This window comes from Scomber japonicus, chromosome 11, assembly GCF_027409825.1.
Source record: "Scomber japonicus isolate fScoJap1 chromosome 11, fScoJap1.pri, whole genome shotgun sequence".
NCBI classification, from domain to species: Eukaryota; Metazoa; Chordata; class Actinopteri; order Scombriformes; family Scombridae; genus Scomber; species Scomber japonicus.
The window spans coordinates 33008442-33025427 of NC_070588.1; the positions used below are offsets into that span (position 1 = coordinate 33008442).

General features: G+C 40.7%; 1 protein-coding gene across 1 annotated transcript in view; it reads left to right on the forward strand.

Moving 5' to 3' along the window:
- The first annotated feature begins 313 nt into the window (after window positions 1-313).
- cerkl (ceramide kinase-like) overlaps window positions 314-16986 on the forward strand; it is a 77327-nt gene continuing 60654 nt past the window's right edge. Inside the window, exons 1-3 of the mRNA XM_053328322.1 lie at window positions 314-441; window positions 1541-1650; window positions 1745-1747. Of these exons, the coding sequence (XP_053184297.1) occupies window positions 314-441; window positions 1541-1650; window positions 1745-1747 (241 nt within the window). The remainder of the gene's footprint in view (window positions 442-1540; window positions 1651-1744; window positions 1748-16986) is intronic.

A 16986-nucleotide genomic window follows, 5' to 3' on the forward strand; every position in this document is an offset into this window, starting at 1 on the left:
AGCAGCAGCAGTGACATACTGGCTCAAACGGCAACCTGCTGATTCTAAGTCCACTCACTGTGCGCGCTCCCGCTTGAATGAACGCTACAAATTGGAGCGCGCACCCGTAGATCTCCCGCGTGCCCGAGCTGTGAGTCGTGTAAAGCTGTCTCCATAGCGACGACACCCCGGAAACACACCGTAACCTGCCCGTGATCAGCTTAATACATGTTTATCTGCTGCTTTGTTTACCACAGAGAGGTTAAATTCATAACCGACGGGTTTTCCTTTGTTAGCTTGTTTGTTTGTTTGTTCGTCTGTTGAGTCTGTAAACATGTCGGAGCCCGAAGAAGAGCTGCAGGGAGAGAACAGAGAGAGCACCAAAAAGAAGAAGAAAGAAAAACGGAGCGGGAAGAAGAAGAAGAAGAAAGAAGAGGAAGAGGAGGAGGAAGAGGAGCAGAGGTGAGGTTACACACAGAAGAAGAAGAAGAAGCTCTCCGCTTGGTTCACACAGCAAACACAGTGAAGTTGTAGAAATCGCAACAAGCATAAAGTTAGTGATTAAAGGCCAATCATTGGTCCTGTCAGTGAGTCACGTGACCGGCTGGCTGTCAGCTCTTTAAAACGTCATATATCGTAGTTCATGATTATATAAAATGTTACTGTCAGATTAATGTAGTAAGTTAATGTGATCATTGGCAGATTCATTGACATTTATTTTGGACTAGAATGACCTTTGAACCTCAGCTGGAGGCTATTTTTAATGTCTGCAATGTCTCACCTGACTGTAGAACAGTACCTGAGATACAATAGAATAGAATATCCTTTATTGTCATTGTACAACAGGTGTAATGACGAAATCGGTTCTCTCTTCGCGTAGTGCAATAAAAAGGTAAAAAAAAATATTCTACGTAAAAACTATAAAATAGATGTCACACATATTGCATGTTACATTGATAAAGAGAAGAAATTATTATATTTTTTGGAACGCTCTTGCTACCCGCCCCTAACTATGGCTAGGTACTTGATACCTTTTATGATATGGACCGAAATAAATGATACCTGTAATCAATAGTCAAAATATGACTACAGTATGAACTTGCTAACAGCCTATCAACACAAGTGTTCTTTGATGAATAAATATGAATCATTTGAAGACTCTCAAAATGCATTTGTGTTAAAATCAAATCACTTAGATGTGGAGGAGTGGTGACATTTAATGTAATATAATGCTTCTATTCACATGATGGGTACTGAATGAAGTGCTCATTTAGTATTAGTATTACTTTAGGTACTTGGAGTGATACTGGTATTGCAAATTTAAAAATAATACCCAGCTGGACATAAAGCACATGTGATCAGTGAGCAGCATGAATGTTCTCATGTGCTGTTCAGCTTTAGTGATGCTTTCTAAACAGTTTGACATTTGTGAAACATCATAGATCATCAGCACAACTTACTTAATGATTCATCAGTCACTTCATTGATAAATATGTCAGTTTTGGCCCTTTGATTGGCTGATATTTAACTCTGTGTGTGTGTGTGTGTGTGTGTGTTTCAGTGAGTGTGTCATTCTCCGTGGGATCTTCAAACTGGGGAAGAAGAGTCACGACGTCTTGCTCACCCGAACTAAACTGACCTGGACCCCCATCCTGCCGGAGACCCCCACAGGTCAGTTACCACGGTGATGGGTTGTCATGGTGAGGGGGTTATCCCCACCCATGTCAGACAGACAGGAGGACAGACTGCATCTCTGTGGAGGCAGCTGGTGCTGTAATGGAGAAGTTCTGTCATGTTGAGACCACCTGAAACATGACATCTGGACATACGCACGCACACGCACACACACAAACACACACACACACACACACACACACACACAGTGGGGTTATGTAGCTAACAGTGTCTGATCCTTATGTTCAGTCACTGCTCAAATTCAGACAGTATTTTGTTGGCAGTGTAATTTACTGACTACTGTAGGAGAATTTTTGGTGGCCTCCAAATAAGAAAACTGATTATCTAGCCAAAATAATTACGTAATATATTATGTAAGAAAATATAACAATAAGTGATCATTATATAAGTAAAGGACTATAATGACTGAATAACTATGAATTGGTTAAAGACTGTGTAAAGTGAATTCAGACAATACAGAATTTCTTTGTGGAATAAATGTATTTCTAAAAAAGGTGTAAAAAGCATTTCAACCATTTAGATTTGAATTGTGGAGCTAGGCTTCACAAACTGTGTTTCAACATTTCTGTGTTCAGGATTTAGTGGGCGGGTCTGAAAATCACGTAAACCCGCCCCTGCTGCTGTAGAGGTATAAATACATTCAGCACACACTACTACTACTACAGTCTACAGTTAGCCAGCTAGCTGAGTTAGCCACCGGGTCAGCCGCTGAGCTAGCCATCGAGTTAGCTGCCGAGCTAGCAGCTGAGTTAGCCGCTGAGCTAGCCGCTGAGCTAGCAGCAGAAAGCTCTCAGACGTAGCATCCATGTTTCTGGTAGAGGTGGTGACTTTGATTGACAGGTGACACTTGGTAGGGGTTTCAGCGGACTCGGTGGGCACTCCCACACCACAACTATAATAATCGACAGTGGAGAATGATGTTGTTGGATCACTTTCAGAGCGATTCAGTGAACGATGAAAACACTGACAGCCAATCAAAATCCTTCCTATAAAACATACAGCACAACACAAAGTGACTGATGACTTTAGTTATTCATATTTATTTATTGTAATGCAGCTTTGCTCCTCTCTCAGAATGGACTGACGTGCTGTAAATTGGACACTGAGGTGATAGGTTTGTCTCTCTTTATTATACAAAGATGCTGGAACTTTGAAAAAAATGACTATACTTCTGGGCAACACACTGAATCAGCAGCCGCCTTTTATTACTCTGTACAACATCAATAGTTTATAAGTGTTATTATAGTTATAGTTATCATTCTTAGTGTGGACGGCCCTAAATTCTGCACATTTTAAATTTGAGGTCACTGTTATGGTGCGTCATATGTATATATAAAATAACATCCCCACACAGGAATCTGTGTATAATAAACATGACATAGTTCACTCAGTAGTGAGCAGCAAATCAAGATTTCAGACACTAACTAATTGTCATCATTTTGTGTTGTCACCATCAGCTGTAGAGTCACATGACTGTATTGACTGTAGTTTTTACATCTATAAAATGTGGAGCATTGCATTGTGGGATTGTTAGCAGAAAGTAGTATACATGGGTCTTTTCGAAACTGCATACTTTCCTACTACTCGTATTAACTCTGACATCATTTGAAGTATGTAGTAAGGCCCAAAAAAATCCATTTTATTTTTTCCCAAATTCCATTTTTTCCGTTTTAATTTTTGTGAATCCTGTTTTTTTACCTTTTACTCTTATTTTACAAAAACTGTGTGTTTTTGCAAAGCAACAGTTCTTCTGACACATAGAAGTTCTTCGGGAACTGCTCGGCTCTGTACTGAGGGGTTAGTGTTGAGTTTTTGAAGTTTTTTCGCCGACAAAGACAGAGCCGCGGCCAGCCGCTTTGCATGCTTACATTGTTTTGAAGGGGGATGGGCTCAGTGTGTAGAGGGGACTTGTTATGCCACACAGATTTGCTTCCCTCCGTGCAGTTTTGCCCAGACATACGTTCCTCTTCCACACAAAAACAGCATTTCAGACAAATTATGTCAAATTCCGTGATATTCCGCGTTAAAACTAAATTCCTAAAAAGGTTAGAAATGTGGATAAAGTGGTATATTTACAGAGTTAGAGCTAAAATGAAATCAGCTTCAGCCTGATGGTTTCAGCTTGGGTAGGGATGAAATGCATTGTGGGTTATTGTGTAGTTTACTACAGTGTAAACGGTCTGCTTACTATCTAGTCATTTAGTGTGTATGGATGGAAGTATGTAGTATGCAGTATGTAGTATGCGGTTTCGAACACAGCCCATGTCTTGGACGGGGATTCAAAAACTAGCATGACGCTAGCATCAATGAGTCTTTTATAGGAACAGGCTGGTCTACATGTTCTGGAGTAAAAGCAAACGTTACTTTCTGTGAGGTTTGCTAGTACCAGTACAAGTGTTCCAAATCAGATTCAATGAAATCTCTTAACTGCACAAAGTTAGCTTCAGTCTGATCAATGTCAGCTGTTCATGAGGAGTTTATGAGACTTGATCATTAACATCATCAACTCCCCTAAAACTGACATATAAGGCTACATGTTCTGCATCTGTGGGCCAATGTGGGCTTCAGTAATGAGCTGTCAGTAATTAGAAACAGTATCAGCAGTGACAGTCAGAGCAGTGTCAGTGTCATATGAAACACTTAGAACATATGGATCAAGCTGCCAATCATCATCAGAGACAGAAATAAAGACGAAACACTTTGACGCGACATTCAATGAAAAACGTCTCCCTGAAGCAAAGCACTCCATGGCTAACATGAGAGGTGATCATATGACTGTCACAGAGATATGAAAGTAACCAGTGTTGAGGAATGTTTTTTACTTTGAAAAGTTATTAATTATGTTACAAAGTTACTGCCATTCAAAAGTAACTAGTTCCATTCCAGCATTACCTTGTGAGAACAGTAACTGGTTATTGTTTTAGTCCAGACCTCCTTTAAATAGAATGAGTGTACTATCATCACACAGCCAAGTCTGACCCATCATCTGTCAATCTTTACACTAATTGCAGGAATGACTTTTTATTGAACAGCCATAAAACATACATAAAAAACTATAAAAGTGTATATAATAATTCACAAATGAAAGTGAAATGCTGTCTAAATATGCTTCTTCAAGTTAGAAGTAGAGTTACCATAGTTACCTGGGTGCAACTTACATATTACTGTAATGTTCTTGCCCTTAATTCCTTAATTCAAAATAATGTGAATAATTCCACAAATTTAATGCTGTCCCTTCTGAGCTGCCGTACACGTTGCCAGGTGGCTACCTGAGAGATAACGGTGTGAGTTTGTGGTGGATTTTCTTTTCTTGTGGTAAAAAGGTAGCAACAGGAACTGAGAACTTAAATTGTGGAGCTAATGTGTTACTCATTACATCATAAAAAGTAATCAAGTACTCTAACGTGTTACTAAGTACAACACTGGTTGTAACAGGTTGATACTGGACTGAGAGTTTACTATTACTGACATGCAGAAGCTGCTGGAATATGCCAATAAAAATCTCAGTAAAATGGACATGTTGATGATAATGACAATGATGATGATTATATTGTGAAATAATGTCATATTAAGTCGTATTTTAGTTAATTTCAGTTCAGCCATGTAAACCAGATATTCAGGTCAGATGAGTTGTATTTTAAATTGTTGAATGTCACAAATTCAGTCTGTGCCTTTTAATCATGAATCAGTTCATAGGAGCACTTCTTTGTTTTGCAATGCTAATTATTATTCTATGAAATCCAAAATGCATCCAGATGCCTGTCATATTGAAAGAAGAACTCAAGTACTGTGTGTGATCACTTTATATTTATTATAAGCAAGAAAGTGTCCAGCAGTCTCAGTGTGTGAATGCTCTGTTGTGTCCTCAAACACCCATATACTTCTATGCATTGCATTTTATTTATTATTATTATTATTATTATTATTATTATTGTTATTTTCTGTTCCCCCAACATAAAAGTAACAGATTTAGAAATATATTTTTTTCTTTCTCCTCTACTAGCTAGACTTGACTACAGACGCTTCAGAAATGTACCCAAATAACTAAACCTCTTGTGTGTGTTCATATATTGTCTTTATTTATTTACTTTTATTTGTTACTGTGTTATCTTTTTCACTCACTACTGTCATGACATTGACAAAAATTGTTGTTTAAAAAAACAGGTACAGCATCTTGGAAAGCTATGTATGGCAACACCACTCGGACAAACTACTGTCAATATAGTTTCAACAGATGGATACGAGTTGCGCATGAGCCATTTTACACGTGTGATATTTAACACACTGTAGCATATACACCGATGTGTTCTTTCTGCTTCTATCCTATAGCTGTTTTTCTATTGTTCATTTAGCTCAAACTGCTGAGTTCATGTTCAAGATGGAATTCTTTGGCACTGAAAGTTAGAAAGTAGTGTTAGAAAATATAAGCATACTAATGTTCTGTTGTTGACATGGCCGGATCTGTACCATACAGGCAATATAGGCCCCGGGGACCCTTGAGCAGAGAGGGTCCCCCAATGATGGGCGAAAAAAAATTATGTGCGCTTATTTTTTATTTAATTGTTTTTGTCAGACTTGACAAAATAGGTCTGACCTATTCTCTTGATGTTAATAATTATGATCACAAAACAAGAATATACGAGTTAAACCCAACAGCAGTGTTATCCAATCAGAATAGAATAAAAACATTTTTAGGGCACATGAGCTTCAGTGCCCAGAGGCCCCTAGAGATGTTAATGCAACCTTGTAGCTTGAGCATTCATTATGAAAAAAATCTATTGCTTAATTAAATAATGTTTAAAGTCCATGTAAAGTAAGAATAAATATGTGTTCTGAGTTTGACATACCACAGAAAAGTGTGTTGTTAACCACCCTGCCAAATTTGAATGCTTAAAAAAATCACCAAATATATGAAATTAGGCTTCAAAGTTGTGTAAAAATCAGCCTCTTTCTCTGCTACCAAACACTGTGGGAGTGCCTGCCGAGTTCACTGAAACCCCGCCCCCTACCGAGTGTCACCTGTCAATCAAAGTCACCACCTCTACCAGAAACATGGACGCTACGTCTGAGAGCTTTCTGCTGCTGACTCAGCTGCTAGCTCGGCGGCTAACTCAGCTAACTGGCTAACTGTAGACTGTAGTAGTAGTAGTGTGCGCTGAATGTATTTATACCTCTACAGCAGCAGGGGCGGTTTATGCTAACGCGGCAATGATTTTCAGACCCGCCAAAAATCTAATTGGTTGAAATGCTTTTTACACCTTTTTTAGAAATATATTTATGACCTATTTAATGTGTTTAGAAGAACATGTCTGAATTCACTTTACATGGTCTTTAATGTTAATAATTACATGTATTTTGTTTTTAGAATTACAGTGAGTAAGATGTGTGACTTATTAAACATGTCTACATTGTTAGTCTTTGGATCTATCTTATTCTTCCAGTCTTCAGATATAAACCAGTCAAAAGTTATTATTTTGCATTTTGATTCTAGACTGAGTCGGGCGAGTAATTTTGTTTTTCCTGAGTGGTGTTGCCATACGTAGCTGTGCAAGAAGCTGGAAATAATTGGGTAACAACTCACATCGGGCTGACGGACAGAGATTCCCTCTTGTGTGATTACAGGAAGTAGCAGGAGCTTCACATAATGCTGTTACAAACACACTCAGTGTTAGTGTGTGAAACTAACGGAGCTCCCTCCAGTTCAGAACTGACGGTGTGATAAATCTTTTCAAGGTTAACGCGGTTTCCTGTCGAGTCACATTGTGGTAATATTTGGGTATCACAGTGATAATATGATGGTATTATATTGGTAATATCCCCTGGTGTGTGGTAGATTTTGGTTGAAATCCATTCAGATAGAACTGGTTAGTGGAGCAGGATGAAGGTGTAAATACAGTGAGGCTGAAGCCAATCTGTTTTGCTGTATTTCATCCAAGCTAATGTCATTAAGCCAGCACTGTGTGTGTGTGTGTGTGTGTGTGTGTGTGTGTGTGTGTGTGTGTGTGTTGGCAGTAGTAGAGAGCAGTTGGTTGAGCCCATGGGGGGTTATTAGAGTCTCTCAGTGTGAGGAGATTAACACACACACACACACACAAACAAACGCATGCAGTCAGCCTGTCAGCACACTGTGTGTGTGTGTGTGTGTGTGTGTGTGTGTGTGTGTGTGTGTTGATTAGATATTTCTATAAAAATGGATCAGCTGTTGTTGTTTATTTCTACACTTGATTTCATCCTGTCTCACCCAGCAGTCTGTGTGTCTGTATGTGATGGAGGTGAGACCTGAGCTGACAGACAGACAGTATCCATACCCAAACTCTGTTAATCTTACCTACAGCAGTATTAAAGTCAATAATTAATGATTAATAATGTCAGATGATATCCAGCCAAATTGGCAGTGAGTATACAAGAAATCAAAGTACTTTAGTGTTTTGTAAGATGAAATCATGGAATACACATGAGGTATGATTCAAACTGCAAATTGGGCATGCTTGTAATAATGAAACTTAACAACAAGAACACAAACATACTTTCAGCTTTACACTCATGCAGCCTGTCCAGGTTTACAATTAGAATGCAACTGGGATGCTCTGCTTTACTTCTTTCTAAGTGGAGAGCTCAAAATTCCTACAGACATTGAAGTATCTCTGGAGAGTTCAGGACCGGTAAGAAGTGTGAAGAAACAACAACTGATCACTTTACAATCAATTTACTACAGAGCAGTTTACATGATCAGTGTCATCCGTGACTCTGAGGACTGATGCAGTGCTGCAGCCTGTGTGTGTTTGTGTGTGTGTGTTTCTAAACGATGATCCATAACCTCCCACGGTGAGCCACATGGCCTGGTCACCATGAGACTGGACTGCCACTGATTGTGTGTATGTGTGTGTGTGTCTACATGTTTAACCATTCATTTAATTGTTCAGAGTTACTACTAGTGTGTTAAGGTTTGAATTAGGAGAATGTGATGCCTCTATACAGTGAATGGAAGTCAGCAAGTGGCACTTACAATCATATTAATAATACCAACATAATATATATACTGCGTGTGTGCTTGTGTGTGTGTGTGTGTGTGTGTGTGTGTGTGTGTGTGTGTGAGCACAGTGGGCAGGTGGGGGCATGATGGGAAACTCATCTCCATCTGGAACCAACCAACCAACCAACATGCTACCTGTGACAGGCAATACTGTGTGTGTGTGTGTGTGTGTGTGTGTGTGTGTGTGTGTGTGTGTGTGTGTGTGTGTGTGTGTGTGTGTGTGTGTGTGTGTGTGTGTGTGTGTGTGTGTGTGTGCGCGCGCGCGCGCGTGGAAGCTCTGTAGGTTCTGCCAACTTCTATCAGACTCACCTTCATTGAGGTGAATGGCAATTCGGTCATTTCATTTTTGTTATTTCATTTTATATTGAAACAACAATAATAATTATTATCATAATCATCAAATAATTTTTGCCTCTTTCAGTACCTAGTTTTGGTTCTACTTACTGATTAATATTTAACTTACATAGTGAAACTTACATTCTGTAACTTAATACTAAATGTCTTGATAAGGCGTTAATATAGAGGGAATACAGTCGATGTGTTGTGAATATCACACAAATCTCAACTTTTAATTCATTTAAATGCCAATATTTCACTTTGTTTGTGTCACTTGGTTTTGATCATGATTAATGAGTTATAATCAAGAGATTTGTTGATCATGAAAATAATGATAAATTACAGCTCTATACATTTTATAGATGGAGAAACAGTTGAATACGATGATGAGTGAATCTCTGTTTATTGTTCATTATGGAGTCAGCTAGTGAGGGTGTATGAATGAGATGAGTGCTTTTAGCTTCCATAATGTGATGCATGCAAAGTGGACTTTGGTGTCATTTCAAGAGGAATTTGATCAGATTGTTCAGATTTGATTGGATCGCTCAGCGGTGTCTATGACATATAAGAAATATGGAGTTTATTCCCTATCTTAATTCAAGAGCATATTAAATGGATTTGAGAGCAGTATTTATTGATTTCATGCTCAGATTTTGTGACATTTTCTCTCAAAACTCTGCTCTCGCACTCAAATTTGCTCTGTGCATGCTCACAGTGTGTCCTCGCACTCGGTTACAACGCTGCTCGCACAGATTTCCTGCGCTCAAACTCAAGTTCTTCCTCTCGTGCTCAGGGAACTTGTGCTCATGGATCTCTGCTCTGCTCTTGGATTTTTTGTGGATCAAAGCTGTCAACCAATAGAAGGCCGGCTAGTATTGACCAATCAGACTGTCCCTGTTTATTTATGGGTGCGTTTGCTGTTCTTCAAGGAGCGTCGCATACGAGCGGGCACTCTTTCAACCGGGTTTATCCACTCCTGACCTCTGGTACTGTAATAAATGTGGTTTCTTTCATTTTTTTGACCACTGTTGGAATAAAATATCATTTAATAAATACACAACCATCCGTAATTTTCATTAAAATAGCTATATTGTATTATAATAGTAAAAAAAGTTTTAATTTCCTACCCCTTTTTAACTATTTTTCAGTCTGTAACAAACTGTTACCAAATATTACTACACAGGTATGCATGCAACAGTTGCATGAACAACTTTATTAGTCTGGTCAATACTAGCCGGCCTTCGATTGGTTGACAGCTTTGATCCACAAAACATCCGAGAGCAGAGCAGAGATCCGTGAGCACAAGTTCCCTGAGTGCGAGGACACACTGTGAGCATGCACAGAGCTAATTTGAGTGCGAGAGCAGAGTTTTGAGAGAAAATATCACAAAATCTGAGCATGAAATCAATAAATACTGCTCTCAAATCCATTTAATATGCTCTTGAATTAAGATAGGGAATAAACTCCATATAAGAAGAGATAACTGAAGAATTAACACAGACACAAGAATTAAAACTTGTAAAATGTATCCTTAATTTTGCTGTCTTTTAAAATAGTTTATATGTCTATATGCAAACTTATCAAAGGATACACAAGAATAATAGATGGCTCTTTTATTAGTGACAAAAATGCTTTCTCTGTGACTCAGGACTATAACTTGCAGTACCATAGTTGGCCACTGAGGCAGACTAGTAGCACCACTCACCCTGTATCAAATCAATATATAACAAATACGGAATGGAAGGATCAATTTGCATGTGTGTGTTATGTAACTCCGTCTAAGTTCCGCTGACACTACCCTCAGAGGATTGGATGATTAATCTGGACCAATCAGATTTCAGAATTCCTGGCGCTATGTTCTGCTGATGGACGGATTAGTCAGTAATACAGGTAATGATATTATGTAATGTGAACACACAGGAACCAGTAATACTATACTAGTGTCTCAGTATGTGTGAGGAGATATGTTATTCACAAAATGAAGATGATGGAGTGATGAGTCAGCAGTCTAGTATTTAGGAAAATCTTCATTGGTTTACAGCTAACAAACTTTATGAAGAGGAATTATTTAAAGGGACAGTTAGGGACTTTTTTTGGCATTTCCCCCTTAAAGCAGATGAGAAGATGGATATCACTTTCATCTTTGTATGTCAATTACAGATAAAAGGTCCAGATCATATTTAGCCTTTAGCACCAAATACCTTCCAACAGCCCCAAAAGCTGTTTGTGTTACATGTATCTTGTCTAATAAAGCTGCAGTTGGTAAGTCTTATAAAAGTAACTTTTTGTCATATTTGCTAAGACTGTCACTATGTAAAGACAGCATTACATGAAACTAGTAATCTGTAAAAAAAAAAACAGGCTCATTTAGTCTACTGCTCCTACTGCAAATTGCCAGAATCCATCGTGACCGGACAAAAAGACCCAATCAGAGCCAGGATTATGTCTGATGGAGTGTCTGACAGCTGCCAATCACTGCTCACGCACACAGCCCCCTCCCCTTCCTCCTCAGCTCGGTCTAGCTCATATCTCTGAGTTTCTAGTTAAGGTATAACCATGTGAAAGTCACTGTAAAGCGTTTTATATCTAGCTGTGTGGAGTGTAGTTTATGTATTACCGATCGCATGCACATCCATGGTCGCGTGCTGTCGCGCGCACGTCAGCCTCTTCTGGGGGAGGGACTTTGGAGGCAGGGCAGGAGTGCAGCGGAGAGGGAGGGGGAGGGATCTGACAGGTGTACTTCTTCAAATTTGATGCTAAATCCTCTCTCTCCAAAGAAGTTACCAACTGCAGCTTTAAGACTGTGTAAAGTGAATTCAGACATTTTCTTCTAAACACATTAAATAGGTCATAAATGTATTTCTAAAAAAGGTGTAAAAAGCATTTCAACTAGGGGTGGGAATCTTTTACTATCTCACGATTCGATTTGATTCCGATTTTTGGGGCTACGATTCGATACAAAATCGATTTTCGATTCACAACGATTTCATTCATAATGATTTCTGCTTCAGTGCAAAGGATCCTCATGATCTGCTCCAGTCTGCTTTGCAAGACAGAATGACAAATGGAGACATTAAAGTGTCTTTTTCACATTTATTAAGTTTTAAACATTTATTCATGCTTAGATGGAATTGTTGCAACTGTTGCATGAAAGCAATACCTGTTTTGGAGATTATGCTAAGGACTGTATATGAACTGGATGGATACACTTGTGGCCACTGGGGGGCATCAGTTAAAATGCATGAGTCAATCAATCTTTATTTGTATAGCGCCAAATCACAACAAAGTTATCTCAAGGCACTTTACACATAGAGCAGGTTCTAAACCGAACTCTTCAGGTTTTAACTTTAAAGAGACCCAACATTCCCACATGAGCAACAGTGGCGAGAAAAAACTCCCTTTTGACAGGAAGAAACCTCAGAACCAGACTCAGAGTGGGAGAACATCTGCCTCGACTGGTTGGGGTTGAGAGGAGAGAAAGGAAGGATAGAGGAGAGAAAGGAAGGATAGAGGAGAGAAACACAGTGAAAATCAACAATGAAGCTAGAAGGTCCGGGACTGGAATCCGTCATCCGGACGTCTACAGGCCCAGATTACCTGTGAGACCAGAAAGCACAGACAACTCCGGGGAAGAAGTTTAGGTTATTGTATGCATTAATAGAACATGAATGTTAATGGATATACGTAGATGGATGGATGGATAGAGAGAGAGAGAGTGCAGATGATGTTCCTTTAATTTCTTTATTGTCGATCAACAATGTTGAGGGTGGGAGTATGATGGATGATTATGTGTGTGTGTGTGGTTCTGTAACAGAATAAGAAAAAAACAGTCATCAGAACAGCCCATTATTTTAGCTGTACACTGGGCTACCAGTAGTGGTAAATAACCAATGAAATAATAGTGAATCATCCTCTTCATTTACATCAACCAATAATAAACACTAATAATATAAACATACACGTGAGAGACTGCTTATTATTAGCAATTATTAGCTTTAGCGAGCTAATTGGTTAGCAGGATTATCAACACAGGAATAAACCATAATGAACAGCATAACGTAATTTGACTACCATAAACATTACACTCAGTGGTATATGAACGCACACTGTGGAGCTCCCAACTCCCGACCGACACGGCAACAATAATAATCAGCAAAGTCTCTCCCTCTTTCTCTGTAGCACGTTTCCACCTGATGCATCACCTCACTCTGCTACGACTCCTCTGCTATGACTCCTTTCCGACAGCAGGGGGCGCAGCGCTGTCACTCTATGCCTTTCTGAGGCTGTCCTTCAGCACAGCCGCCCCCAAATTTGTCCATCAAATTTGTCACCTTAAGAAGGACAGATAGTATCAGTGTCTGGGATGGCCGGCAGGGCAACAAGACGAGCGACTGGTCTGGTGTAGGTCTTGTCTTTGACCTTGACTACTGCGGTTCTGACTCTACCATCTTGTCCTGGGATGACTTGAGTGATCTGGCCAAGTGGCCCGCTATGGTTCCAGATTGAAGCGGTGGCTGGGCAGAATCTTTATGCCATTTAGAGCGTGTTTGCAAAGTGGGAAGGTAGTTTCGAATGAAGCACTTCCAAAACTGGTCGGCCAAAACCTGAGTATGTCTCCAGCGGTACCGACTCAGCATCTCAGTATCTCCATATACAGCCTGTGGAAGCGAGGGATACAGCCGCCCCATGAGAAGCAAGTTAGGGGTCACTGGATCAGTATCTGCGACATCTGTTGACACATAGCCTACGGGCTTGGAGTTTAGAATCCCTTCCACTTCAATCAGTACTGTTCTCAATACCTCTTCTGCAACGGGCTGAGTCTGGATGGTGGTGTACAGTGCAGCTTTAACCAATCTCACTTCCCTTTCCCATACACCTCCAAAGTGAGGGGCACTGGGGAGATTGAACTTAAACTTTATCTGGTGTTTAGCTAGATGAGCTTGAAGTGTGGAGTGCAAGGCAGACGCTTCCTGAAGTTCTCTCTCTCCTCCTTTAAAATTAGTACCCTGATCAGACAGGAGCTCAGCCTGTTTTTCCTCTTCGTGCAATAAAGCGGCGGAGGGCCATCAGGAAGGAGTCTGTATCCAGGCTAGATAAGCACATCTAAGTGCACTGCACGAGTGGTCAGACACTTAAACACTATTCCCCATCTCTTCTCATGGCGACAGCCTATGGTCACAGTAAAGGGCCCGAAACAGTCCATGCCTGTCGAAAAGAAGGGGGGTTTCATCAGTCTCAGTCTGGCCGGAGGGAGGTCTGCCATTTTGGGCACTGTTGGAGTTGCTCTCCACCTCTGACAGTCAGAGCAGTATCACTGATGCCGTCTAACCGCTTCACGTCCATGTAGTATCCAGTATTTGCGACGTAGCTCTGCAAACAGTTGCTCGGCTCCTGGATGGTGAGGGTCCTTATCAGTGTCTTGGATAATGAGCTGAGTCACTCGATGACGAGGATCCAGGATCACTGGGTGAACAGCTTCTGGCCCCAGTTGGTCACTTCGCTTCAACCTTCCTCCCACACGGATCAGTTCCACCGTCTCATCATACTCTGGGGCTAGAGAGAGCAGTTGATTGGTAGAATGTACTGGCTTACCAGAACTCAGGAGGTGGAATTCCTCTGCAAAGCTGTCCTGCTGGGCTCGTCTCAGGATTTCCCTCTCTGCCTCCTGAATCTCTCCTGCAGAAAGACATGCTTTGGTTCCTGCCGCCCCATGACGGGACCGTATATATATGACAATATATGACTGGCTTTCGCAGTTCATTAGAGTCCTCTGTCTTATCCATCCCTGGCTGAGTGGGCCAAAGGTCAGGTGAGTGTTGCAGGAAGACAGGGCCATGACGCCACCTACTGTTGCAAGACAGCTCCAGCAGTTTTTTACCACATGTGATGTCGTCAGCTGGGTTATTGACAGAATCAACATACCTCCAGGCCGGCACATCTGTCAGCTCCTGAACTTCTGCCACTTGAGCTCCAACGAAGACTTTGTATCGACAGGAGTCTGACGTGATCCATGTGAGGACAGTGGTGGAATCAGTCCAGAGGATGACATCTCTTATGGTCACAGTCAGCTCACTTTGCAGTAGCGAGGCCAATTGAGCAGCTGTGCTCTAGCCTTGGCATTGTCTGCTGTTTCTTTGGAGCAACTCTGGATCTGGCAGTCAGGAAAGATACTTCAACCTGACCATCTTTACTCTCTGCACGTAAGTAGGCTACAGATCCATAAGCTCTCTCTGATGCATCAGCAAAGATGTGTAGGTCGATGTGAGGATTGGAACTGTCCATCTCAGGGCTTACATAGCAACGAGGAAGTGAAATCTGAGAAAGATGATGCAGCTCCTCTTCCCAACTCCTCCAAGACTGAAGCACATCCTCTGGGAGTGCTGGATCATCCCACTCTCTTTGTTTGACCCACAACTGCTGTACCAAGACCTTGGCTCGTGTTGTGAAGGGAACAATGAAGCCTAAGGGGTAGGGCTGAACGATTTTAGGAAAAGATCTAATTGCGATTTTTCTGGCAGATATTGCGATTTCGATTTGATTCACGATTTCCTTCAAATCAAGCTTCAGTGCAATATTCACAATGTACAGTAACATTAAAACATTAAATGCTATTACTCCAATGCAAGGATAAAAACTAAAGACCAATGGCAGTTATTACAAATGAAGAACTAAAAGAGTACTTAAAAAAAGTATGGCAAAAAATCCTTAATTGTATTAATTTAAAAAAAAAAGAAGCTAAATAGAATACAAAACAATTCCAAAAAAACTAAACAATGTTAAATAAGTAATAAGAAAAACTAAATTCAACAACTCTTTACTTTATTCAACCCTACTGTATATTAAGAAACCTGGACTATCTTTTTAAGTGAATTTGACAAGTAATGGTAATAAAATAAAACTCAAATATCTTTTTTTAAACAAAGGCTGACACCACACGTCAGGGTGAAGTGCAGAACAAATAAAATCCCAAAAATACTTAAATCAACAATAATACTCTCTTCCCTGACATCTTTACATCACTCAGCATTTACACTCTGCGTACAGCTGTGGGATGGCAACCTGGTTGAAGTAGGTGCGGGAGGGAATCATATATCTTCTGTCCAGCGTGCGGAGGAGGTTTTTAAATCTCTCGGTGTCTCCGCTGCTCTTATCATACGGAGTTACACTGGCAGAACATGCTGTAATTGTAGTCTGTTTGCTACAGTGGGCCTGAGTATCATTTTCACCGGACTTTTCACCGGACTTTTTCGTCATGCAAATGCTTGTGTTGATTTTTCAAGTGCTGGTACAAATTGGTTGTATTTCCGCTGGATGTTGCAACTTTAGCGCGACAGATTTTGCACAGTACCTGTTTTAGGTGCACGTCTGCAGCCTCAAACCCGAAACACTCCCAACTGACCGACGTGCTGGTTTTCTTGGGGGTTATATCCCCTAACTCCACTTCTGGTCCAGCTGAAGCTATTTCTGAATAAGTATAATTAAGGAGCCGGTTAATACTGATTGGTTAGCGTGACCTGTCCACGAGTAGCATGCCGCTTCTGATTGGTGAGCTTGGCAGGATGGTAGGGAGACGGCATGTATGTGTAAAATAGTTGACACAACAGATCCTGGGTCAGTCAGGAGCGCTGCAAAAACCGCAGCTTTGGCGATCACATGATCGCGCTGTCTGAAATCGCAATTTCGATCAGAAAACGATAAATCGTTCAGCCCTACTAAGGGGTCATATAAGCGTGCCAGGACTCGGTAGATGTTCCTCATCGTAGGTATTGGCTGGTCCTGCATTTGGTATTTATACCTCAGGTGTCTGAGTTGCAGAGCCAGTGGAGTCCCAATGTGCGCTCTTGTGGGTCAGCGCCTGTCTCATTGATTCATAGCTCACTGCTTTCTGACCTGGCTTCTCTTGGTAGGTGGCTGATGACATCAGGGGTGTTACTGGCTCACTG